General features: G+C 41.4%; 1 protein-coding gene across 2 annotated transcripts in view; it reads left to right on the top strand.

Annotated features, from left to right (window-relative positions):
- RABEP1 (rabaptin, RAB GTPase binding effector protein 1) overlaps positions 1 to 23,745 on the top strand; it is a 46,790-nt gene that overhangs the window by 18,742 nt on the left and 4,303 nt on the right. For both annotated transcript variants that reach the window (XM_066202089.1, XM_066202090.1), the window contains exons 3-17: positions 1,353 to 1,556; positions 2,783 to 2,943; positions 7,879 to 7,992; positions 9,385 to 9,520; positions 10,303 to 10,481; positions 11,407 to 11,532; positions 13,675 to 14,142; positions 15,771 to 15,875; positions 16,598 to 16,714; positions 17,925 to 18,023; positions 19,439 to 19,579; positions 20,285 to 20,474; positions 20,751 to 20,806; positions 21,241 to 21,339; positions 22,129 to 22,245. In XM_066202089.1, coding sequence (XP_066058186.1) covers positions 1,353 to 1,556; positions 2,783 to 2,943; positions 7,879 to 7,992; positions 9,385 to 9,520; positions 10,303 to 10,481; positions 11,407 to 11,532; positions 13,675 to 14,142; positions 15,771 to 15,875; positions 16,598 to 16,714; positions 17,925 to 18,023; positions 19,439 to 19,579; positions 20,285 to 20,474; positions 20,751 to 20,806; positions 21,241 to 21,339; positions 22,129 to 22,245 — 2,312 coding nt within the window. The remainder of the gene's footprint in view (positions 1 to 1,352; positions 1,557 to 2,782; positions 2,944 to 7,878; positions 7,993 to 9,384; positions 9,521 to 10,302; positions 10,482 to 11,406; positions 11,533 to 13,674; positions 14,143 to 15,770; positions 15,876 to 16,597; positions 16,715 to 17,924; positions 18,024 to 19,438; positions 19,580 to 20,284; positions 20,475 to 20,750; positions 20,807 to 21,240; positions 21,340 to 22,128; positions 22,246 to 23,745) is intronic.

Raw genomic sequence — 23,745 nt, 5'->3', positions numbered from 1 at the left:
ATTTTCCTGTCTTTAACATATGAAAGCAGAGCCAAAACATAATGCATTAAGACTGCAGCTGCTGTATAAGCTTATGAGAGCAGAAATCCAACAGGCATAATGAAGATCAGATCATACAGCAAGCCTATTTACTTGTGTTTCTAAGGCTGGATGAAAGGAAATTTAAGATACAAGACCCTACTGATGAGATCAGCAATAATTCTCCCATTTTGTTACAGTCGAAAAATATTTAAAAAACCATTTTGATGGGGAAGAAAAAACACCCCAACTTTCATGGGTGCTGAAGTGAAAGGACACCAGAGGAGAATGTACTAACAATTACTTTTCTTTTTTTTCCCCCTCCCTGTCTCCAAGGCCCTTTCCTAAATGTACATTTGGGCTGTTTGGACCCATCTTTAATTCTGTCATTTGAAAAGAAAGAATATTAATGCTGCAGAGTTTTTTACACAAGGATTAATGTGTAGTGTTGTTTTTACACGAGGATTAATGTCCTTTTAAGTACTTGATTAGCTTTGGGTTCTATATTCTCTATCAGGGGTGAGAGCACCAGGATTGATTTGGCCTTTTGGCCCTGAGGGAAATACATAGAGATAGCTTAGTGTTGGTTGTGTACTGGCCAGATGTTTCTGCTCAAAGTGATTGCCGTTGAAGCAGGCTGTGTGGGCATAAAACACATATTTTGTGTTAGTGCTTTTGGAATTAATTATATATGTCTTCCAGAGCTGTTTGTCTCAGATTAACCGAGAACTCAGGAGGGTAATATGAAATTAGTTTAATTTCTGTTTATAGTTGCAACAATTAGAGAAGTAGTGGGTGTTCCATTGAATGTATCCCTTTTCTTAGTAGCTCAGTTTTACCAAAGTCTTTGGTAAAGGGCGAATTAGGCTGCATATTTTTCTTATGTGGGCTCTCCAAAGTGGTCACAGAGTGTTTCTCTTCAAGAAATAGGAGGTGTTCCATCCAAACTGTGAACGAAGTTGGTCCCAGAAATGGGGGAGAAACTGTCTTCCAGTCTGTTCGTGCCTTTTCCAGATTCATTACCAGAATGAGTTAAATAATAAGAACTGATGAAAAGCGCAGTTCACTTTCATCAGGTATATTGATCCTAGTTCTACCTAGTGTCTGCTTTGTGTCTGCATCCATAAGATGCTCCTTTAATAAAAGGCAAGGGCAAGCAAAGTCAAGAAACAGCATTCCCTGAAGATCCTTGCCAACATTTGTTCAATCATTACAGGTAGATGTTTTGATACCAGTGCTTCCTTCACTCCCTTCTGTTCTTTGCCATAGCAACTAGGGCTACCCTTCAGATTGAACTCATTAATCAAGCTTAATGTGTACAATCCTCCTTTCAGAGGACCTGAAGAGACAGAATGCCGTGCTGCAGGCAGCCCAGGATGACCTGGGCCAGCTGCGGACCCAGCTGATGGAAGCCCACGCCGAGATGGAGAACATCAAGGCCATAGCCACAGTGTCGGAGACCACCAAGCAGGAGGCCATCGATGAGGTCAAGAGGCAGTGGCAAGAAGAAGTGGCTTCCCTCCAGGCCATCATGAAAGGTAACAGTCAGCCAAGCTGCTGAGATCAGCCACCTTGATGTCTTAAGGGATTTGTGCCTGCTGTTCCACAGAATACAGATGCTTGTTGTGGCTTGGGAAAGCTGCAGAAGGGCTGGATGAAGTGTAGTTCCCAAGGCTGTGAAAAGGAGCTTGATGGGTTTTTTATTGTCAACTTGAGGACAGAGTTTAGAATTCATGGCCATGGGAACCTCATGTATATGCAAAGCATTTTTGAGGGACTATGAATGTGATACTTCATCCTTCCACGAAGATAAGTATGCCTGTAATTTGACAAGGCTGAAAACAGCTTTAAGCTGCCAGCATGACTCTCTTTTTTCCTTCTGTGTGAACACAGTTTTGCTCTCACAGAATCAGGTCTCCCTCCAGTACTCACATGGGCCTTCCCCCAGGGCAGTGACTGCACATGCTGCTCCCTCAGCCCTGGGTGGTTTTTTTCTTGTTAGTTCTGATCTGTTCCTTGTTATATTTGCACGTTGCACAGCTGTTGACATTTCTGAGACAAAGTGAATGAACAAAAGGATATGAACTGGGAACAGACCATTGCCACAAATGTCTGTTTTCTTAAAGGTTCACAGACAGGATCACACTATCCTGAGCCTAGAGCCTGTGGGCTGTGGGCAGTTTTTCCATCACCTCATTGTACTTTTCACCCAGAACAGACAAACCTTCATGTATATTGAGTACACAAATGTCTGTTTATTTTTGATCTACAGAGATACATGAACCTAGATTAAGGCTCAGTTGTGCCAGCTGCTGTCCCTGTGTAAACATTCAACTCCTGACCTGAGAGGGGTAGTGTGAATCCTGGGGAAATGGAAGCTATGTGAAAAGGTCGAATTTCTTTGCATTTTGGAGTGCCTTTTTACTCAGGCAAATGACCAATTTGTTTGGATGATGTACTTGGAGGTACAAAATGTGCTGCTAAGTAGGATATTAGTTGGGTATGTTACCTTAAAATTAGGAGTTGCACAGTTTTGGGGGATTGTTTCTCTCTGTTCTGTTGATGGTACTAATTGAATTTAGTTCCTTTGGATTTTTTACTTACATATCTGGATTTTGGGGTAGGAGTCCAAGGGAAGGAAGAGTTCACTGTTGTCCTAGTTTTGATTAGTTATAGTAAATCATTGAACGGTTGGAGATGGAGTTCCTAAAGCTCTGTTCTTTAACTTGCATTGAAAATAAGTTTTGAAAATGCTGTTTTCTAGAGACTGTTCGTGACTATGAGCTCCAGTACCACCACAGGATGGAGCAAGAGCGAGCTCAGTGGAGCCAGTACCGGGAAAACATGGAGCGGGAAATTGCAGAGTTAAGGAGGCGACTGTCTGAAGGCCAGGAGGAGGAAAACCTAGAAAATGAAATGAAAAAGGTACATTGGAATGCAGTTCCTCAGTTTGTGTTTGAGGACAGGCCCGTGGGGTCGCACATGGGTTCATTGCTATGCCTGCTGTAATTCCTCAGCAAGTCACACAGCCTGGTCCTGCCAGCTGCCAGCCTTTGTTCCTGGGAGTCATCCTGACCTGATCCATTTGAAGCCTTAAAGGCTGTGTTCCTAATTATGGGCGTTCAGTGAGAGAATTGCACCTGAGAACATGATAAAGTTTTTGCCTTCAGCTTGTAAAAACAGACAGCCTTGTAAAGTCACTTGTCATGATGTCAAATGAGCTCAAGTGAAACCACTTTTAGATATTTCTGGATTGACTGCAGTTTTATAAAGTTTCCTTTACACTTCTGTACTCCTACTTCTTTTTCCAGGTCTTAATAACTTAAAGTGCTCATTAAAAACCTTAGAATATCTCAGATGTCTTTCCTCTTTCTCTAAAGTAGGCCTTGTTTGTGCATCACAGTACTGCTATCTCCCTAGGAAGTACAGAATCTTGCTGTCACAGAACAACAGGCTCTACATGATGAAAAATAATTGCTCTGGAGTATGGACAGATACTGTTGTAGTTGTTCAAAGATCTGTGACAAAGAAAAGTTCATAGAAGTAGATTGAGGTGCCTTGTCTTGAGTTAGGATTTTCTTTTTTTTTTTTTTGTTTAGGTTGAAGATTTGTTGTGTTTCCTTTCAGACAGGAAGGAAATTGAACCTGTCATAATAGATCAGTGTTTTATAAAACTCTTTATCTTGTTATAATAACTTGCATTTTCATGAATTTCTCATCTCAGCAGGCTTACCTTAGTTTTCAAGGTGTTCTAACACAATCATGAAGTAGTGACTGAACCTATATTCAATAAAGAAGGTGGCTAACATCTGATAATCTGCCACATCACTGCATGTCCCTCCCTGTTCCTTCTTGCTGTCAGCAGAAGAAATGCAGTGTGGAGTATCACAAGCATTCCACCTGAGAAACATTTTAGCTATATTTACTGTGTTGTAGCAAGTAATCTGTGTTAGTGTTGCAAAATGGAATTCCTTTTCTGAGACTTAGGGAGAGATTCCTGACCATTGCTAGTTGTAGTTGCATTATTGCTGTGGGGCTGCTCTTCATGGAGCCCTGATTTCAAAGGTAAGAATCAGGGTAAAGCCTGTTCTAATCCCACTGCAATTGTAAGACATTTGCTGTTTTTAAGGAAAGGTTTTAGTCTTATTAAGGACAAAAAGTCTTTGGTTGAAGCTGAATGGAGATTCAAAACTGGATCCATCTAGTGAGTCTTGTAGAAACAACCCAGAAGATTCATAGTTCATAGTGTAAAAGTCCTGGCATTGCACTCCCATCTAACTGCCAATAAGCACTTCCATAGAACAATTTCTCTCAACTGATTCAGGTTTTTAATCTGAATTTACTGATGGTGTAAGTTGAAATTGCAAGCTGCTGATATGGCAGCACAGCTCACCTAAACTCAGTGGCTTTAGTAGAGAAGTTTAGCATAGCAGATAAATCACATTTTCAGCTATAGTCCTTTAAAAGGGATTTAAATATCCCTGGTGATCCTAAAGGAAAAGGTGATCAGTTTATTAATCTCTGGTAATAGGAGTTTGGAAAGCTTTCTAGGCCTGCAAAGCAGAGGAACATGTACCTTATGTAATAGGAGGGGGAGGGGGAAATCTGGTTTTCAGAGTGCAGCTTGAAATAATTGCTTAAACTGCTTTGCATGATGTTTTAATCTTCTTTGTTATTATTAAACCTGTGAGGTTTTTCCTCAAGGAGACTGAGAATTAGATCAAAATTAGGAAAAGGACATTCAATTTTACCTAAAAACAAACAAGCAAATCCCAAGCCCATAGAAAGGTTTGCTTGGGTAGCAAAATAATGAATATTCATGTGTCAGCAGTCAGTGTGAAAAGAGGAACTTTCTTGATCACTTGGGATGTGTTATTTGAAGACTTGTGATCAATTCCTCATGCAAAATGGCATTTGCAGCCAGCAGTACTTAAACTCCATCTCTGTATGTTCTGTAGTCAGAAAGAGCATATCTGATGGAACACATGGTCTTGTCTGGAAGCAGCTGTTTTGCTTTTCCATGTAAATATATTTCAGGTTGCAAATTGCTAATATATGCAGAGAATTTGTCTGTTCTGTGATTTTGTATCATAAAGCAATGATTTCCAAGAAATCATTTTCTAAGTAAACCTTGTAACTTTGTCTTCTTAATCTCCCTTCCCAGCTCAAAAAAAGTGGCTACCTTGACGTAGTGATTAACATGCTCACCTAGTGATTAACCTTTCAGAGAACTTGCCAGTGATTTATAAAAATCTGTTTTCCTGTTGGGTTGTAGTACCAGATAAGTCTGGGTTATTTTGTTTTTGCAGAAGCTGAAAGCAGTGTACCACAACAGCATGAACTTCCCTGCATGATCTCTGCTGGGGGATGACTGGGCTGGCTCTGGACAACAACTGCATGGGGAAGAGTTGTGCCCAAACTTTGGCCACTGGCAGAATTTGACTTGGCTTTTTTTTTTTAAGTCAGACCTCATTTTCTGTTCAGGAAAGGATGTCTTTTTCTGTTGGAGCTGTGATGAATATACATACTCTTCTTAGCACAGTTATGTCAAACTCTGAGTAGCAGAAGTCTGCAGAGCAGGTATTTTGTGCACAGAGAGAGCAGGGAAGTACAAGACTCCTGTTAGGATTTGTGCTTATTAGTCAGGAGAGGGGAAGTTGGAAGGGGAGAGTAATCAGATTTCTGTGACAGAGTTGGCCATAAAATCTGATATACAGTAAGCTATTTTTGTTGGTAATCGTGAAGAACAGTAGGATAAATTTAGAGGACTTTTAAATGGTTTAGTCCTGCTTTAAAGAGAAATCTTCATATTGTGTCTGCGTGTTTTTTTGCTTGTTTCATTTTTAAGGAACAAGCTCAAGGTATAATGTTACTTGGGATTTTTCCAGTCAGGTGTTTGTTCCTCTGAAAATGACTTGGACTCATTTTTAGCATTATCTCTCCATGGAGTCATTTTTCTGCTGTGGTCTGCAGGTCCCTCAGTGTGTTCTGCAGCCCCTGTGCTGGGGGAAGCAGGTTTGGCTGGGGAAGAAGTGGTTTGTGTGCTTGGTTTTTGGTTAAGGAATGAGTAAAGATGAGCTGATCATGTGTAAAATTGTGGCCGTTGACAGCCAAGTTAAGTTTAATATAAAGTTAGAAGGAAATAAGCATTTTAAGGATCACACCTCTGTAACAGTCTGAATAACACCTCCTAGCACAGGAAATTTGGTGCTGTGGCAGCTCTTGCCACATGTGACAGTATCTGTAAGAAGCACAACAGATATTGTCATTTCATTAAAAGGTTGAGTGGAGCTTTAACCTCGATTTTGGAGTCTCAGGAGTTCTGCTTTATGTCCAAGAGCACACCCAGGGCCCAGCACTCCTTTTGTTAGCAGAGAGGCTGTTCTGAGTGTTTAGCTCAAGATCACACTGACCTTTAATAGGGATCCTTACAATATGTTGCAACCACAGTGTCAAACTTCAGCTCTGTTTACCAAGCAGTAAAAGCTGGAGTAATTTTTCTGTATGTGGAATGTGATACAGTTTTGTCTTTTCAGTTCGTTGCCATTCACAGTCTGGTTTTGCTTTCAGAGAACTTTCTGATTATTTCCCTGAGCTGTTTGGTTCCAGCACAGGCACATTTGTTGCTCTGTATTCTGTGGTGAGCCATGTGAAAGCAGGCTGGCAGTGAAATATTGCTGCAGTTATCCTGAATAATTAGAAAAGAATGTGGGGCTGTATTTAGTGCATATAAACCAGCTACAGATAGCATTAAAGGAAAAGAACTGATATGATAAATGAAATATAAAGCGATGTCGAAAGTAGAACTCCTGCTTCCATCTGTTTGAAAAATGTGACTGTTGAGCTGCTGGCTGCAAGTGCCAGGGTCTGTGTGTGTGTGACAGTCACATGTCCCTGGTATTGAATTCACTGCCGGGTGACATCCCTTGCTTTCCTCATGGTTTTATTGGTACTCCAGCAGTGACAAAATGTAGTGGAAATAAATGAAGACTTTTACTGCAGCGAGTGTTTGAGAGTTCTGCTGGCTCTTGGGGAGTCTGTGGAAGCTGCTCCTTTCACTTGGGAAGTCTCTAGTGCATCCCTGAAGGAAAGGCAGAGCATTTAAAAAATGGGGATGTCAGGGCCACATGTTAACATGCCATTCTGAGTGCTATATCTCATTTTATTTTTTGCTATTTTTACCTGTCTTTGCCTTTTTTTTCCTTTCCTTGAAACAGTCCTCTAATTCTGTTGCTCTTTGATCTTCTCAGAACTACTTTTTGAAGGAAATCATGGGATAAATTGTCTATATATAGTTTGAAATATTCAGTACAGTAATACCAAAACCTGATGCTGCATCAGTAGTAATGTAAAGTTGAAAAATCATCTTCTAAAAGAGAACTGAGCTACACTAGGCATTACTGTGCAGCTCCATTTGCTTTTAAGTTTTTGAGTAAGTAATTACATGGTCAGTACCTCATCATGCACTTCTTTTGGGTGTTTTCCTATGTGCTGTATGGCAGCAGGTTGTGGGACAGTTAGGCCTTTAATAATGGAAAAGTTATTTTTTAAAATGCTTGATCCATACATTTTCTCCCAGGCATCAAGAGTGATAGATTTGCTAACATTATCTTTTAAAACAGATATTTGTGGCTTAACCCATACAGAGATTTTATATTTAGTTGCTTTCTGTAAGTGGAGTAATATCAACCCATTGTCACAGAGATGGCTGCTGAGCAGAATAAATAGCAGTAAGATGAGAACTGAAAGTGGAAGTTTAGTCAGCTTTTTTTTGTTGATGTAGAGATTTTCTCCAAATGTCTCCAGTAATGGGGACTGTTGTGAAAATTCTGGTGATGCATTACAATTTATTGTCTTCAGGCTCAGGAAGATGCCGAGAAGCTGCGCTCGGTCGTGATGCCCATGGAGAAAGAGATTGCAGCCCTAAAGGAGAAACTGGCTGAAGCTGAAGAAAAAATAAAAGCAGCATCAGAGGTGAGCTGGAGCTCTAACTGGATCCTGATTTATATCTTGCAGCATGCTAGTTTGATGCAGACAAGTCAAATTTTATAAGAGAGAAAAAGATGTATTGGGAAACTTCATGCGCTTCTTGTCTCCTGTGGCTCAAATGTCATGTTTGGCCTAAATACATTTTTGCATCCTTCTGTTTTGAGAGTTGCAGCGTGTGTGTGGGATCTGGGTTTAGAATAAATTACACAGCTCCAGGTCTACTAGTAATAGAAAAGGCTCTAGAAGAATATCTGCTTTGCATCTCTCCCAACCACCTGGCCTCTGGGTTATTGTCACACTTGGAGCCACGAAGTCAGACTTTCCCATTTGAAAGGCTTCGGGGGTAGCAGATGGAAGGTTTGGTGTCCTAGGGCAGGAAAGCTGTCCCCACCATCAGTGGCAGTCACAGCCCAAGGCTGTCCTGAGCCCTGCCTTGGCGTCGGCGTGTCCCATGCTGTGCTGAGGAAGATGAACAGCAGCTCTGTGCAGCCAGTCAGGAATTGCCTGAAGGCTTTGGCTTTCTCTTAGATAAAACCTCCTGTGATTTCTGACTCAGCAAACCATAAAACTGAACAGTGCCATAAAGAAATCTTTCAATTTGTTCCTTGTTCCAAGATGGAATCCATTTCTCCAAGCATCACGTCTGACAGATTTTTATGTAACCCTGGCTTAAAAGGTTCTCACTGGAGATTCTGCAGGACACTCACTTCAGTTCTTTGTCAGCTTTGCTATTTAAAAAAACCCGAACAACAACAACCCAAAAAAACCCCACCAGAAAAAGAAGAAAAAATCCAAATATGTTTCTTCAGTATTTATTGATGTAATTGCTCTTTGTTGATAAATTTTCCTTCCTTTTTGCAACAGTCTTTCATGAGTTGGAAAGTTTCTTTTCTTGTCTGTCCCCAGGTTCTCTCTCTTAGGCTTGCTTCAGGCTTTCCTCATGGTCATTTTTTCTGACTATTATGATTACTCTCTTTTGAACTAAGGAGTTCTTGGCTTGTCAGCACTTATCAGCTGTTTAGATCCTGGCTATCAGCACTGACTACTCGACAGTGAAGTGATCACTTCTGTCTGCTTTCCTGAGATATTTCCCTTTTTACCATCTCTGTGCTCTGTGCTGCTGCTGCTGCTGTGATGCAGCTGTTGTAACTGATACACTGATAGGTTTGACTTAGCGGAATTTTAATGAGTAACTTATTCAGTAGTAAACACAAGCACTACTTACACACTGGTAGTTGAATATTTGTGATTTCTGTAAATAAACTGGTCCTTCAGCACCTGTACATTACCTGAACAGGCAGCACTATAACTTTAACAAAAAGGAAATGTCTGAGAGTGTTACCCCACTGAGCTGAATATTTCCCTCTTTTTATTCAGGTTAAAGAACTGAACCATTATTTAGAAGCTGAGAAGTCATGTAGGACAGACTTGGAGATGTATGTGGCTGTTCTCAACACACAAAAATCAGTCCTGCAAGAAGATGCAGAAAAGTTGAGGAAGGAGCTGCATGAAGGTACCTATCCAACAATAGTCCTTTGACTCTTTTCCACTGAGGATGCAAAACCCAGTGGGGCTGTGAATTCTTTTATCATTTCTTGCTTAAACTTCATTAAAAGAAATTGGGAGAGGGAAGCAGCACTTTTAAATGTGAAGGGCCATAAAATGTTTGCAGAAGAATTGAATGTGGCATTCCATTATGACAGAAAAACAACAGAGCCATTCATTCCCTCTCAAGGCTTGTTGTTGAATATCTGCTAAGTTCTTAAAGCATTGCAAGCTTCATTCTTGCTGAAGTGGTTTTAGGTGTGTATTGTATTTGTGCATAATTCTGAGCATTATTTCCATAATGTGTAGACCTGGCTCCCTGAGGGGTGGCAGTGCTGAGTGCTGGAGGGAGTGTGGAAATGTCCCTGTAGGGCACTGCAGCCCAGGGTCACTGCTGAGGAGTGAAAACCAGAACCTGCTGCTGGAGTAAATAGGGGTGTAGAGGACAGTCTTCTGAACCCAGTACTAAAAAAACCCCAAAACTGTTAGAATTCATTAATGAAGTTGAGGCATTAGTCTTCCTCACTGGGAAATCTCGAACTGTCAGTAATACATCCCTAATCACGAGCCAAGTTTGGAAATCAAGAAAATGGTATTTGAAATAAGACAATATTAACCGAAATAGTTGTTGAACAAAGCCTGTCTGTTCTCGATTAGACCAGTAATGACATTTATTGCTGAAAATGCTTCTCTTTGGAAAAGGTATTTAAACACTTGTGGTTCAGAATAATTTTTTCTCTGTTTGCATAGTTTGCCATCTCCTAGAGCAAGAGAGGCAGCAGCACAACCAGCTGAAACACACATGGCAGAAAGCCAATGACCAGTTCCTGGAGTCCCAGAGGCTGCTGATGAGGGACATGCAGAGGATGGAAATTGTGCTCACCTCGGAGCAGCTCCGGCAGGTGGAAGAGCTGAAAAAAAAGGATCAGGTTACCTGCTGCTTTCCTCTTTTTGCTTTTATATATATATATATATATATATATATATTTAATACTGTAGGTTTACTGTGGTGCAACAGGTGTGGAAATCACATGTTGGAGGCAAGTGTGGTAATAGCTCAAAAAATGAGAACTGACAGTTTTAACTGAAATCTCCCCTTTGAATGACAGCTGGCAGTTATAACAGGCCCCATTTGGACAAGTATTTTAATATTGGTGTATGTAGGAATCCTGATTAAATGAAAAGGTAAGAATATCCAGAAATCAATCTTGGAGGAAGAAATAGTCTTCTATTGTCTGGGTTAAGGATATCAGCAAGTTTCACTTCTTTCTAGGTTTTTTCAGTCTTCCAGTACAGATCCTAGGCATAAATTAAGACTTTAATTTTAAATTATCTTATGCAAGTGATTGGACATACTTATGACTTAGTGATCTAATGTTTTTTTTTCTTGATTCCTTATATTCCAACATTTAGTCGTCAAGGCACTTCCTGTTTCACTTTTTTTTTTTTAATGTTCATGCTTATGTAATAGCATGAACATTAAAAAAAGGGTGTAGATATGTTATCTGTTTATAATTTATACAATAGCCAATGAACCAGCTAGTTTTGTTACTTGCTAATATTTTATCATTAGAATTTTAAACTAGATAATTTGCTTTTTGAATAAAATCATTCTGGAACATGAATCGGCCACTAGACTTGCAAAGTAAGTTCTCACTTAAGTCAGTTTGGGTGAAATGAACACTCTATTCATTAACTAGAAGAATATTTGTGATAACCACCGGGTTTTAACCAAAATAATACTTTTCAGTGTCTTCTTTGTAGCTGAGTTTGTCATGAAAGCTGATGTCATGACTGCTATGGCAAAACTGAATCCTTTTTTCTGTGTGTGCTCTATTCACCACTGATTTTTAGGAAGAAGATGAGCAGCAAAGGCTTAGCAAGAGAAAGGAGGAGAAGCAAAAAGATTCAGATGATGAAACAAAGGCTTCCTGTTCTCTGGCCCCTGAAGAAACCCTTACCCAGCTCTCTAATGAAGAGGTAAAACAATAGAATATTGCACTTGCACTTGGGGCATTCCTCAGGGTGTTCATTGCAAATACAAATGCAAAGTTACAGCCCTCTATTCTCTGTAGCTTCTCATCTTATTAGGCAATAAAAAATCCTCGGGGTTGCAGTTGAATCTATAAATCCTAATTAAGATTAGAAGAACAATACTGCACCATCCTGAGAGGTGCCATTAAACATGGTAATTTACATTTTGCATTCTGGAGGTTAACTGCTGGCAGATTCTCCTGGGATTTCTAAGCACTTTGTAACACCCCTAAATGTTCAGGATTAAGCCAATTATATCTAAACATTGAGCAAGTGTTGTAGCTGCTTTGCTAACCAAAATTTTGAATTTTGTACTTACCATTTCTCACGGTCCGTTTTGGGTTTGTGAGTCAAATGAAGGGAAAATTAATAAAAACCCACCAAGTTTTTGTGCTACAGGAACTTATTTAACCTTCAGGAGACTTGAGAATTTTCAGAGTGAGCCAGCATTTTGCCTGGTTTTTATGATTTTTGAAGGGGAAAAAATCATAAATATGATTTAATATATGTATGTGTATTTAATATATGTATGTGTATTTAATAGATGTGTTCTGAAGTAATTCCTTTACTTTTATTAAGGATTTGTAACAGTTCAGAATTAGGAGATCTAAATGTAGCTGAGATCTAGTTCTACTCTTTAGCCTTGTATCTTCCATGTCCAAATATGCAAATGAGGCACATTGGTGAGGAGCAAAAATTTATCTTCTGATGTTTTCTTTAATCTCAGTTCACAGCATATTCTTTAGTCCATCATTCACCACATTTATTTGATTCTAAGATTTATACATAATGGAAAATTTGTATTTTGAGAAGGAGCATAATTTTCAGAGTGGTTTGGGTTTGTATGTGTGTTTGGTTTTGTTATTTATGACCTTTTTAGCTGTTCAGAATATGTTTTTTATGTTGTAATCAGTCATATTATCAGTTCTTACAACTTGATAATTTGTTATAACTTCTAAGATCTCTTGGGCAGTTTGCAATACAAACAGATGATTTGTTAATATTGTTTTGGTTATCACAGAACACCTGTAGCCTGCAAATGCAGTTTTATGTAAGTCTGTATTCTCTTGACTTTTTTGTTATGAACTGCTATATATACATGCAAATATAAATATTACACCTAAAAATGATTAAAACAAGGCATTTACAACAGTCATAAAACAGTAGTACATAATATATATACACCTATTATAGGTTACAAGGACTTATATGAAGTGCCAGCAGCCTGCTGGTCTCTGCACCTATTTCAGAAATGATAATTTTTCTCAAGAGGCTGGTTCCAGTGTTACTTCCTTATGCGTCTAATGGCAAAGCAGAAGTGCATAATATTTTGGAAGGTATTTTGAAAGCAGTCATGTGCTTTTTAAATAAAGCATTACTGCTCTCTTTTCTGTGCTACAAAAAACAAAAATAGATCGAGAGGGCTCCATGTGCCTGATACACATCACAGGACAATTTGTGGGGCTTTTGGTGCTGGCATTCCCCAGGATACCTTTGTGTCTAAGCTGAGCCTTTTCCCTTTTCTATTTATGTACAAATACTCCTGTGAAGAAAATATTTTGGTATTTTTTTCAGACAGTCAAAGCAGAAGAGAAAAATAGCAGAACAACATATACTTGTCGGTATAGAGTAGATTTCAAGTATATTTTTCTCTGTTTATTTTTGTGTTAAATACGAAGTGTTTTGTTTTATGAAAGACTTCTGAATTTCCTTTTGCAAGTGGAGTGTCTACCTTCTGTTGTGTTGATCATGGTTGTAGAGGGGATGTTGCAAGTGCATCTCTTGAAGCATCTTGCCTCAAATATTGGAAGCTGGAAGGTGTCCTTGCTTGTCTGGCAGGAAGGTAGTCTTAGAGAAGCCCTCTGTTAACAGAAGACTTTTTTTACTTGTTTTATTTATTTTTAAATTCTAGCTGTTTCTTTTCAGTTTTCTGTTCCTCCCTCTGTGACCCTAAACTTAGAGAGCAGATCTTCTTGCCAAAGAAATTAAAACTCTAGTTTGCCATGCCTGATAATTAGTGACCAGCATTCCTCCTGTACCACTAAAATGGAGTCAATATTCTTTTTATTCCTTGATTTGCAATTCCAGGTGCATGTGAATAGCACCCATGGCTCAGTCCATTCCCTGGATGCAGACTTGCTTCTTTCCTCTGGCGAATCCTTCAACAAACCAGACACTGATATGTTTAAAGATGGACTACGGAGAGCACAGTCAACAGACAGTCTGGGCACGTCTGGATCCTTACAGTCCAAAGCTTTAGGATACAACAACAAAGCAAAATCTGCTGGGAACCTGGATGAGTCAGATTTTGGACCACTTGTTGGAGCAGATTCAGTGTCTGAGAACTTTGACACGGCTTCCCTCGGATCCCTGCAAATGCCCAGCGGGTTCATGTTGACCAAAGATCAGGAAAAAGCAATCAAAGCAATGACACCAGAGCAAGAAGAGACTGCTTCCCTGCTCTCCAGTGTCACCCAGGGCATGGAAAGTGCTTATGTGTCCCCCAGCGGGTACCGCCTGGTCAGCGAGACCGAGTGGAACCTGCTGCAGAAGGAGGTGAGTCCACAGCTCTGCCTCCTTTGCCCAGAGCCAGGTGTGAAAGGAAGAGGTCACGTCCAGCACAGCTCTTCACTTTCCCCTCTTGGAGTGCTTCTGTAGGTAAAACACATCCAGAGTCAGGTGTATGAGCTGGCCCTGCTCGTGGGACAGGCAGCTTCACTAAAGACAGGAGGCTTTGGGTTTTGAGGAGGGTCTGGCAGAGGTGGCTGGTGAACTCAGTGTTGTCTGAGAGGGTGAAAAAAGGTGGGAGAACTTAAAGAACAGGAGAAAGTGGGAAGCTGAGGAAAGGGCATTATAGTGGAGCTGGGGATGGGTGAGAGAGGACAGAGAGGAGCAGAAGCAGCAGAGCTGGGGGTGCTGCTTTTTGTGCCAGGGGTGTTTGCTGAGGGCTGTGCAGAGGGGGCTCTTTGGAAATGAGCAGCCAAACTATGCCCAGCGCACAAAGTAACACAGAGAGGCTCCAGGAAATTGCTGGGGACTTGCATCATCAGAAACCCATTTTTGAGAGCAATAAGCAGCAGATTAGATAAAGCCCTGGGGCAGTTGCACTGTGGATGACCAAGGAAATTGTTGCTTCTGGTTGTTCTGCCTGTCAGTTTTTCAGCAGCTTTATATGATGCTAGTTCAAAGCTTGCATTTGGTTTCTTGCGGAAAAAGGGAGTATTTGGGGTTTCCTGTGGTTCCTCTTTCAGAGGAAGAGAGGCCAAGGGGCAACGCTTTAGGGGAAAGAAAAGGTGGGGGGAGATAATACTCTGTACTGGGTGAAAAGGGAGACAAGATGGGAGTAAAAAAAAAAAAATTAAGACACTAGTAAAGGAGAAAAGGCTAGATGAAGTACAGATGAAATGAAGAACTACTGGGGTTTTTTTCTCAATTTGTTGAAATTTAACTTAGTGCAAATCATTGCTTAGGAGGTTTCTCCAAACCTGCTGTAAAGTTGTGTTGTTGTTTTCCTACTGATTTGCCAAATCTGGAGAAATTACAGCACCCTGAGCTCAGAGCTGAGCCAAATCCCTGCTCTTGAGTATTTCCTTGGCTGTTGACATTTTGATGACGCTTTACTTCAGCCATGTCTCAGAAGCCAGAACAGAGATGCAGTTTCCCACGTGTTCTGGAGGCAGGAGCACGCACTGGGGTGTGAATGCCTCTTGCTGTGGGTTGGACGTGGAGCAGCAAATAACAAACACAGATTCAGCTCAAACTTGACCTGCAGCTGGAACTTTGATAACACTTCCATTTGTCCCCTTGGACAAAACCATTGCAGTTCCAGGATGACAGCAGGTTTACTCTTGGTTTCCCTGCTGCCCACCCCAACACTGTTACTGTTTTCTTTCCTGTTTGGGTTCTGTTTGTCAAAAGGACACAGTGATGGCTTGATGAACTCTTTATGTCATGGCTTTTTGTGCTAATGGTGAGGCCCATGGCAGGAAAAGCTGATATCCCACAGGTGATCTGAGTTTTCCTTCACTTTTAGAGCAACTCAGTCCTGCCATTACGTGATTCTGCCACTGTCTTTTGTCTGCAATGTTTTGTGGGCACACCACACACCTGAGCGTGTGTAGCATTCCTGCATTCCCTGGAGACTCCCCTGGGCTCATGGCAGGTGCTGCCTCTGTGTTGTGCAGGTGCAGAATGCAGGGAACAAGCTGGGCAGGCGCTGTGACATGTGCTCCAATTATGAGAAGCAGTTGCAAGGTATCCAGATCCAGGAGGCTGAGACCAGAGACCAGGTGGGATTTCTCTCATTGCTTTAGCCAGGCTTTTGCAGCTTTTTGAACTATTGAGGGTGGAGCAAAGAACCATCTGCTGTTTTCTTCATCAATTTTAATTGAGCGATACATACTGGAATACTTGACATGTTATTGACATAACTTGATTTGTTATTCATGTGTGGTCATGAGCACCAACATGGATGTATTTCTTAGGGGTTCACCTTGAAGAACCCATTTATTTGATGCTGTAAGACCATGCAGTAAAGGCAGTGTTCTATAAAAAGTATTATGCCCATGCTGAAGTCAGTATCTTTAATAATTTATATTTTAAAATGCTTGTCATGCATTAAATTCTATTATGTTTGATACTGTAAGAACTGTTAACAGAGAAGGACCTCATCCTAGCAGCATAAAATGACTTTCAAGTCTTGGAGGATATTTGTTTCCTGCCATGTACCAAAGAACAGTTTTCAGATGGGTGTGGAAGGCATGAGTCACATTCTGCTTTGAAATAAGTGATTGAAGTCATTACATGGCCATGGTCCAGTGCAGTTTGATGTCCCATGTTTCCTTAGAGGGATAATCTGTGCTGGAGGCTGTTTCAGCAGCAAAGGAGCTTCTGGGTTGCCCAGGATTTTTGAGGGATTTTATGTTGTGGTTTGAGTAGTGAAAGGGTTCAGGAAATAAATGCTCCCCAAGAGAATGAAAAATGAATTAATTTTTTTTTGGTGACAACCCAGGTGAAAAAGCTGCAGGTGATGCTGAGGCAGGCTAATGACCAGCTGGAAAAGACAATGAAAGATAAACAGGAATTGGAGGATTACATGAAACAAAGTGCTGAAGACTCCTCTAATCAGGTACAAGGATTTGGTAATTGAGATCCAGGAGTGATGAAATGTTCTGCAAAAAAATAGAACAGGAACTTGTGTTTTGTGATATGATTGGCTACTGGCTGTAGATGCAACACAAATGAGAATTTCTAGGGTTAGTTATGCTCCACCTGAGTCTGCCACAGTTTTTAGATAAATCTCTTGTGTCTCTAATATTTTGTTACCCAATTTTGGCCTTAAGATATCCTCTCTAATACTGAAATCCATTACAGAGTGGCAGCAGCAGTTTGAGTAATGTTTGAGTTCTGGAGTGACCTGTGTCTGAAACGACCCAAACCTGCAAACCCTGTGCTCTGGGCACAGCCTTGCTGCTTGAGGAGAGGTTCTGTTCCACCACCTGCTCTTATCAACACTTGTCACCCGGTCAATGGACTTGTGGTGAGGAGTGCAGTAATGAGGAGCTGAGCAGGCCAAAATAGGCACTGAATTCCTTTAAAATAATAGCCCACTGGAAAGATTTTTCAGTCTGAGACCTGTACCTAATTCTTCTGGAACAATGAAGCCAAATATAATGGGTGGTAGTTCTAGTTAAAAATAAAAAGAAAGAAAAAAGTCATCATCTTTGGCCTATTAAAGCTTACAGTAGTAGGGGCATGATGTCTACAAGACACTGAATTTGCTTCACTTGGGCTGGAACTTTCTCTCTTCCATCCCACCCAGTATTTTTTTCTTACTAAAGAAACAGTCATTAGACAAAGTCCAGCTTAGACAACAGGAATATGTTTATATGTTCTTCTGGCTGTACCTGGGTGCTGTTAAGTAATGATTAATCTTACATGTGTTGTTGTGGAATGACTTGTAAAGTTTTTGAAGGTGAGTGCTTTCAGAGAAAGGTACAAAAATTCAAAAAATACTGAAATCTTAGATAAAAGATCTTCAGTTTCCCTTCAGTGTCTCTGAAGTGGCTTGCATGTAAATTCTATTAGAATTAACTGTTGATTCAGAGTTTGGTAAATAAAATATAAAAATGTTGGTGCAGAAACACAGCATCCGTTCTTGCTGCCTGGAGCTACTTTCCTGCTTCACTGAGTGAAGAATTAACATAAATTTCACTGGTTTAGTTTGAAATTTCTAAGTGCCTGTTAGTAATGATAACAGGCAAGAGAACTCATTTCCTTTTCAGAATCTGTTCCATGCTTTATTTCTTACATGTCTGTCTGTGTTTTCTCTCTTTAAGATCTCTTTGCTCATGGCCAAGTGTCAGAAGTCAGAGAATTTCCTCAGTGAGCTGCAGCAGGCGTTTCTGCAAGCCAAGAGAAGTGTCCAGGAGCAAATGGTAAGACAGGTTAATTCCAGAGATCCATGGCCAGCCCTGTTTGTCTGACCTGGGAGCTCAGTGTGTCTGTGAAAGGCTTTGTCTGCCCAGCCAGGCTTGGCTGCAGAGGGCTGAGCATCTTCACTTGCAAAGGGCCTGGTCCAGTGAGCCCTGATGGCAAGCGCTGGAGCTGGAGCACTTTGTGTCATTGTGTGCTGCTGTCTGTGTCCATGCACATCCAGGAGCATGGAGATCACTGCCCTGCTTCTCTTCCCCTTATTCATGATCTAATTCCTTGTCTCTGTGGTATCTTAACTTCACCTCCAATCTGAAGACAGTAGATTTTCTCAAGACTCTTTTTTAGGATTCATCACAAGTACCATCATTAGTGAATATTTTCTCAGATTTTACAGATGAATGCTCAGTGTTGTTGCAAGTCAGACTTAAAATAGCAGCCCTAACACCCAGAGACAGATTATGTATGGGAACTTAATTTTTTAAAACTATTTTTGAGCATCTTGTTGGAATTAAGCCAGAGAATAGGAAGAGGACCTCATGTTCTAAAACTAAGTTGGACTTCCTTAGAGCAATTCATTCCTTTCTACATCAGAATCAAGTTTCTTCTTTTTCCCTCCCTGGCACAGCATTTGTGGAGGACCAAGGGAATTCATCCTCATGAACCCCAGTATTGCATTTTGGGGTCTGGGATTGTGTGTAGCACACCAGGACATTGCTGGCAGAGATGCTCTGCATGAGAACATCTGGTGGATGTGCAGGAGATTCAGAAAATGTGTTGATCTGAGTCTGCTTCTCCTGCTGCCCCCTGTAACACAGCTCCTGCCAGTGCTCAAGTCCCTGCTTCCCCATTTCCATTCCTCTTGGAAAACTCCACTGGATTTTTTCTTTTGTAATGCAAGCAAAGCCATGTCCTCTTCACCTTTTTCTTTCCATGGGATCAGCTGTTCTGATGCTCTCCTGGGGGGACAGTGGGAGGCAGACACCCACCCACCATGGAAAGTTTCATGGTGAATGTTTCAGGTTTTTGGATAACCTGCTCTTAACAGCTGAGTGCTGAGGTGGTGTTGAACATCCCTGCAGCTCCTGAAAGCACCTGTGATTCCTCACTCCCCTTCCCCTCCATGAGCACAGCCAGCTAATGGATAAACATAGGAGGAAAGTGGGAGACTGAACAAAGCTGTTGTTTATCACTTGCTTCCTCCCCTCTGCCTGGGCACTTAAAGTTGACCCTGCCTTTATTTCTGGTGCATAGGCCAGGCAAGAGAGAACTGGTTGTGTTGATCCACAGCATCATTTTGTTTCCCTTCTTTACAAAGAGCATCAGTTCACCAGACTTTGGAAAGTAGTGGTAGTAAATGGGGCAGAAGAGATCTGAGCATGACCCGAAGTGTGAATTTATACTTTCCTTTGCATTGTAGGCTGTCCTGACACAGTCAAGGGAGCAGGTTTCAGAAGAGTTGGTGAGACTGCAGAAAGATAATGAAAGTCTTCAAGGAAAACACAGCTTGCATGTGTCCTTACAGCAGGCTGAAGATTTCATTCTACCAGAAGCAGCAGAGGTAAAACATTGTGAAATCATTAACACCAACAGTGCTTTTGACTTGAGCTCACTAGAAATATTATTCTTTATCAAAAAAGCTGTCCCAAACAGCACAAAGAACATTAATGGGGATTTTAACCCTGTGAGTCTGTGGTGGACAAAGCCAGCAGTGTGATCCCCCCGTGCCATGGCTGCTTCAGGGCGTGGATGGGTTGTAACAGCAGTTAACTGTGGCCTGACAGCTGCTCTGTGGTCAGTGGAGTGTGGGTTTGGCCCAGTTCAGCCAGTTCAAGCTGCATTTTCCAACTGGGCACACAAGAGTGCAGTCAGCAGAGCCCCACTGTGTTGATTCAGCAATTCAAGTGAAGTCAGTCACTTCTGTCCAGTTAAGACCAACAATAATCCAAAGCCTTGGATAATGATAAGCCTTATCATCCCTTTCATGGCCACTCCCTCCCTTTAAACCTAAAAGATTGGGTGTGGCTGAAGGGCAGGGGGAGCATCATAAACCCCTGGGGATGTGAATCTTGCCAGGTTCTCATTTCCTGTGGCCAAGCAGACTGTGCCAGTAATTCCTTGCTGGAAGCAGGCTCTGGGATGTCAGCACAGGTAGTGGTTTGAGTTCCCAAACTGCCCCAGGCAGCACAGCTTTGTCCTTGTGCAGATTCCCCAGTGCTGGGGTGTGGCACAGCAAAATGCACATCTCTGCTAATCCTTGATCCAGGAGCTCCGGGAGCTGATCCTCAAGTACAGGGAAGACATCATCAGTGTGAGGACAGCAGCTGATCACCTCGAGGAGAAGCTGAAGGCAGAGATCCTCTTCTTGAAAGAACAGATCCAAGCTGAACAATATTTGAAAGAAAACATAGAAGAAACTCTACAGCTGGAAATAGAGAATTGCAAAGAGGAAATAGGTGAGCAGGGGTGAAATGGTCTCAAAATAGGAATATAAGAAATTAATAAGATGCACAAAGACTTGATTTTGTAGTAGATTTATCTGAATTCTAAATACTGTCCACTTTTGAAAGCAGAGACACCAAAGCTGTGCAGGTGAAAACAAAAGTACAATTATTTGTTAGCTTTTGATGTAACACAAGCTTAATTCTCCTTTAAGTATTAACAGAAGTAAACAGGGTATGAACAATTTCCTGTGTTTCTTGCATTTAAGTTTTAATAATCTTGTTTTTCAGCTTCCATTTCCAGTTTAAAAGCTGAACTGGAAAGAATAAAAGTGGAAAAGGAACAGGTAAGAAGCCCTTTCACTGTGGGATTTTTGGGTTTGGTGGTGTGGGTTTTTTAATAAGGGTTTTTGTTTTCCCTGTATTGGTGCCAGTGTAGGAGTAGGACACATTCATAGTTCTGTTCCTTAAAAGGTGTTTGATCTGTTTTATTAATCTGTAACCTAAATATTGGATTAACTAATTCTTCATACTAGACTACATGACACTGACCTAAATGTCAGGTTTAGACATTTCTCTCCAGCTCCAAAAGTAAATAAATGGAGAGAAAGTGATGTTATTCAGATGTTTTCTCTGCCCTTAGAAGAGATTATTTAAGTGTGTTTCTGAGTCCCTGAGTCCCCTAAGTATCTGAAAGATACTTAGACTTCCTTATGAAGGGACTGTGGGAGATGGAAATGTTAGGAAAATTAATTATTTTTTATATATTATTATTATACAGTTGGAAAGTTCTTCACAGGAAAACCTGCAGCAGCTGGAGAGTCTGCAGGAGGCAAAGAATGCTCTGGAAGAACAGCTGAAGAAGGAGACTGCAGCAAAGGTAGCTATGATGTCTGCATGTGAAGTGTATCTGCATCTTTTGTGATGAGCAGCTGTGTCAGAGAATGTGGCACTACCTAAGAATGAAAAAAGCAACTTTTGAATGTTGGTAAGAAACTGGCAGGGCAGGAATGTCCTTTGGATGTGGTTTCAATCCTCACCCCTGTTTTCACTGGGAAGTGTAAAGTGTCTGAATTGCTGCTGACCTGGACATCCCTTGGGTTGCCCTCCCAAGGGAAGGCTCAGTAACATTCCTGCCTGTGGAGTGTCCTGAGAGCCAAACCTTGGCTTGGATGATTTGGTGCTTTTGAAGAAATGCTTTTTTGTGGTTGCTGTAGGAAGGGGCTTTACTTCAGCACTCAGGTGAATTAATTGTGATCTGAGCACTCAGTCTCTGCCCTCTCTTGTTGTGGTTTTGGTTTTTGTGCCCTTTTCCCCAACACTTCTCTGACTAAAGCTCAGGACAGCGAGACAATTATACTGCCAGCAGCAAATTACTGCCCTTACCATGAACTTCACTAAAACCCAGAACTCTGCCTTTGTATTTGAGATCCCTGCCCATGGTGCTGTTAAAGGACTTTATGCTTTAACCAGTCTATTGGCACCTGTTACTGAGTCTTAGCCCCTGATTTTGCACTTCGGAAAACTGAAGTGTGGAAAGGCTGGTTTAGTTTGTTGCCAAGGCCCTGTGAATACTGTGCTGCTTTCCTCTGGTATCATTTTTTTAATCAGTGTATACAAGCTGCTGATTTTTATTCACTTCAAGCATAAAGAACCTTTTCTTCCTCAGGCCAACCTTGAGCAGCTGGTGTTTGAAGAGAAGAACAAAGCTCAGCGATTGCAGACTGAATTAGATGTCAGTGAGCAAGTGCAGAGAGACTTTGTAAAGCTTTCTCAGACACTTCAGGTAAGAGAGCCCAATCAATGTGTAAGGGCTACTTTAGTTTCATTATTTCTCCAGAGCTGTGTGAAGTAAGAAATAGCAGTTGTAAATTTTCTGACGTTGGTATTTATTTTAGAATTTGTTAGTGTCATAAACTGATCAGGTATTCCTACTGTGATATTATTAACAAAGCTATTGGGATCCTATTCTGATCCCTTGGTTCCAGCCAATTTTCAGTTATTGTACTGGAAGAAACTGTACAGAGCCAAAGCTGATGGCTCTTCCAGACCTGTGTTTTACCTTGTCCATCTCCTGATGCTTCTAATGTGGTATTTTCATAGCAAATCATTCAGATGCAAATATTTAAGGACAAAGTAAGCAACTGGCACTGCTTGATCTGAATGTATGAAATGGTTCTTTGTGTTACAGTTACTGCTTTCTGTCTAGACACTCTAAAAGTCTTGTCCTTACTGTTGTCTCTGTTGTTATCCTGGTATTTCCTCCACCAAGTGGAACCTGTGGTTGATGTGAGATGCCAAGAGGTGGCTGAGGGGAGGAGTTTTGTCAGGGGTGTCCTGAGGCTGATCCTGCTGTCAGGCTGTTCTCTGCTGCTGTGGAGAGCATGGAGGAAGCTGCAGGTTGTGTGTGCGGAGGGACTGGCAGTGTCCTGGGGAAGCCAGGCTGGTCTGGGCTCACCTTCAGGGTCTGTGTTAGCAGAGTCTGTGCCCCTTTTGTGTGCCCCCAACTTTGCTCACAGAGGAGGTGCTGAATTCCAGCCCCATCTCCTTGGAGTCCTTGGCCAGGCCCTCAGTGTCATCCAGCAGGATTCGAGCTACACATTTTCTGAGTCAGACATTCAGGTTTACTTGGAAAATTAACACCAGAATGTGGGAGCTTTGTTTACTAGATGCATTTTAGCTGGATGGACAATAGAGGTCTGTGCTCTCTGGCTCTGTGTCTGGAGGAGTTGGTAGGACAAAGGAGACTACTGAGTTATCCTGCCTAGAGAAGTTGCTTCTTGTTTGTCCTAATCCTCCCTGTTTGTATTTTTTAAAGTCCTGCAGGCAATGGTTTATGCTGTTCTTAGAGCAAACAGCCACCACTTTGAAGATGTGTGGTGGACTCTTCCCCAGCTTGCAGGTAGTTCAGTAAACCTGCAGTATGAGCTCAGTAAGAGCTGTAGCTCTGTGTTCTGTGTTTTCTTTCTGCCCTGAGCAGTTACAGCACATCAATTTGTGCGCCAGTTTAAGCAATGGTTTGTGCCATGTGCACTGTACACAGTGTGAGGTGACCGTCAGAGAGGATTGTGGTTTCTTGGCAGAGTTATTCCCTTCCCTGCCCTAGTCAGTGAGAGCCTGGGCAGGTACCCCTTGTGTGAGGGGTCCACTGGCAAAAGTAGATATCAGCAGTTCAGAGGAAGGGCTAAAAAACAATTAAATGCTAGTTGGGGATTTATAACTGAAAGCCCAGGTCCTGTTAGAAGAATACAAAAGTTTGAGTGTGAGAAAATCAGTTGTGCTCTCT

This window comes from Chamaea fasciata, unplaced genomic scaffold (assembly GCF_029207755.1).
Source record: "Chamaea fasciata isolate MVZ Bird 193981 ecotype frontalis unplaced genomic scaffold, bChaFas1.0.hap1 SCAF_21, whole genome shotgun sequence".
In the NCBI taxonomy this organism is placed as follows: domain Eukaryota; kingdom Metazoa; phylum Chordata; class Aves; order Passeriformes; family Sylviidae; genus Chamaea; species Chamaea fasciata.
The sequence above is the reverse complement of the archived record's forward strand: the minus strand, read 5'-3'. Positions and strand labels throughout refer to the sequence as shown.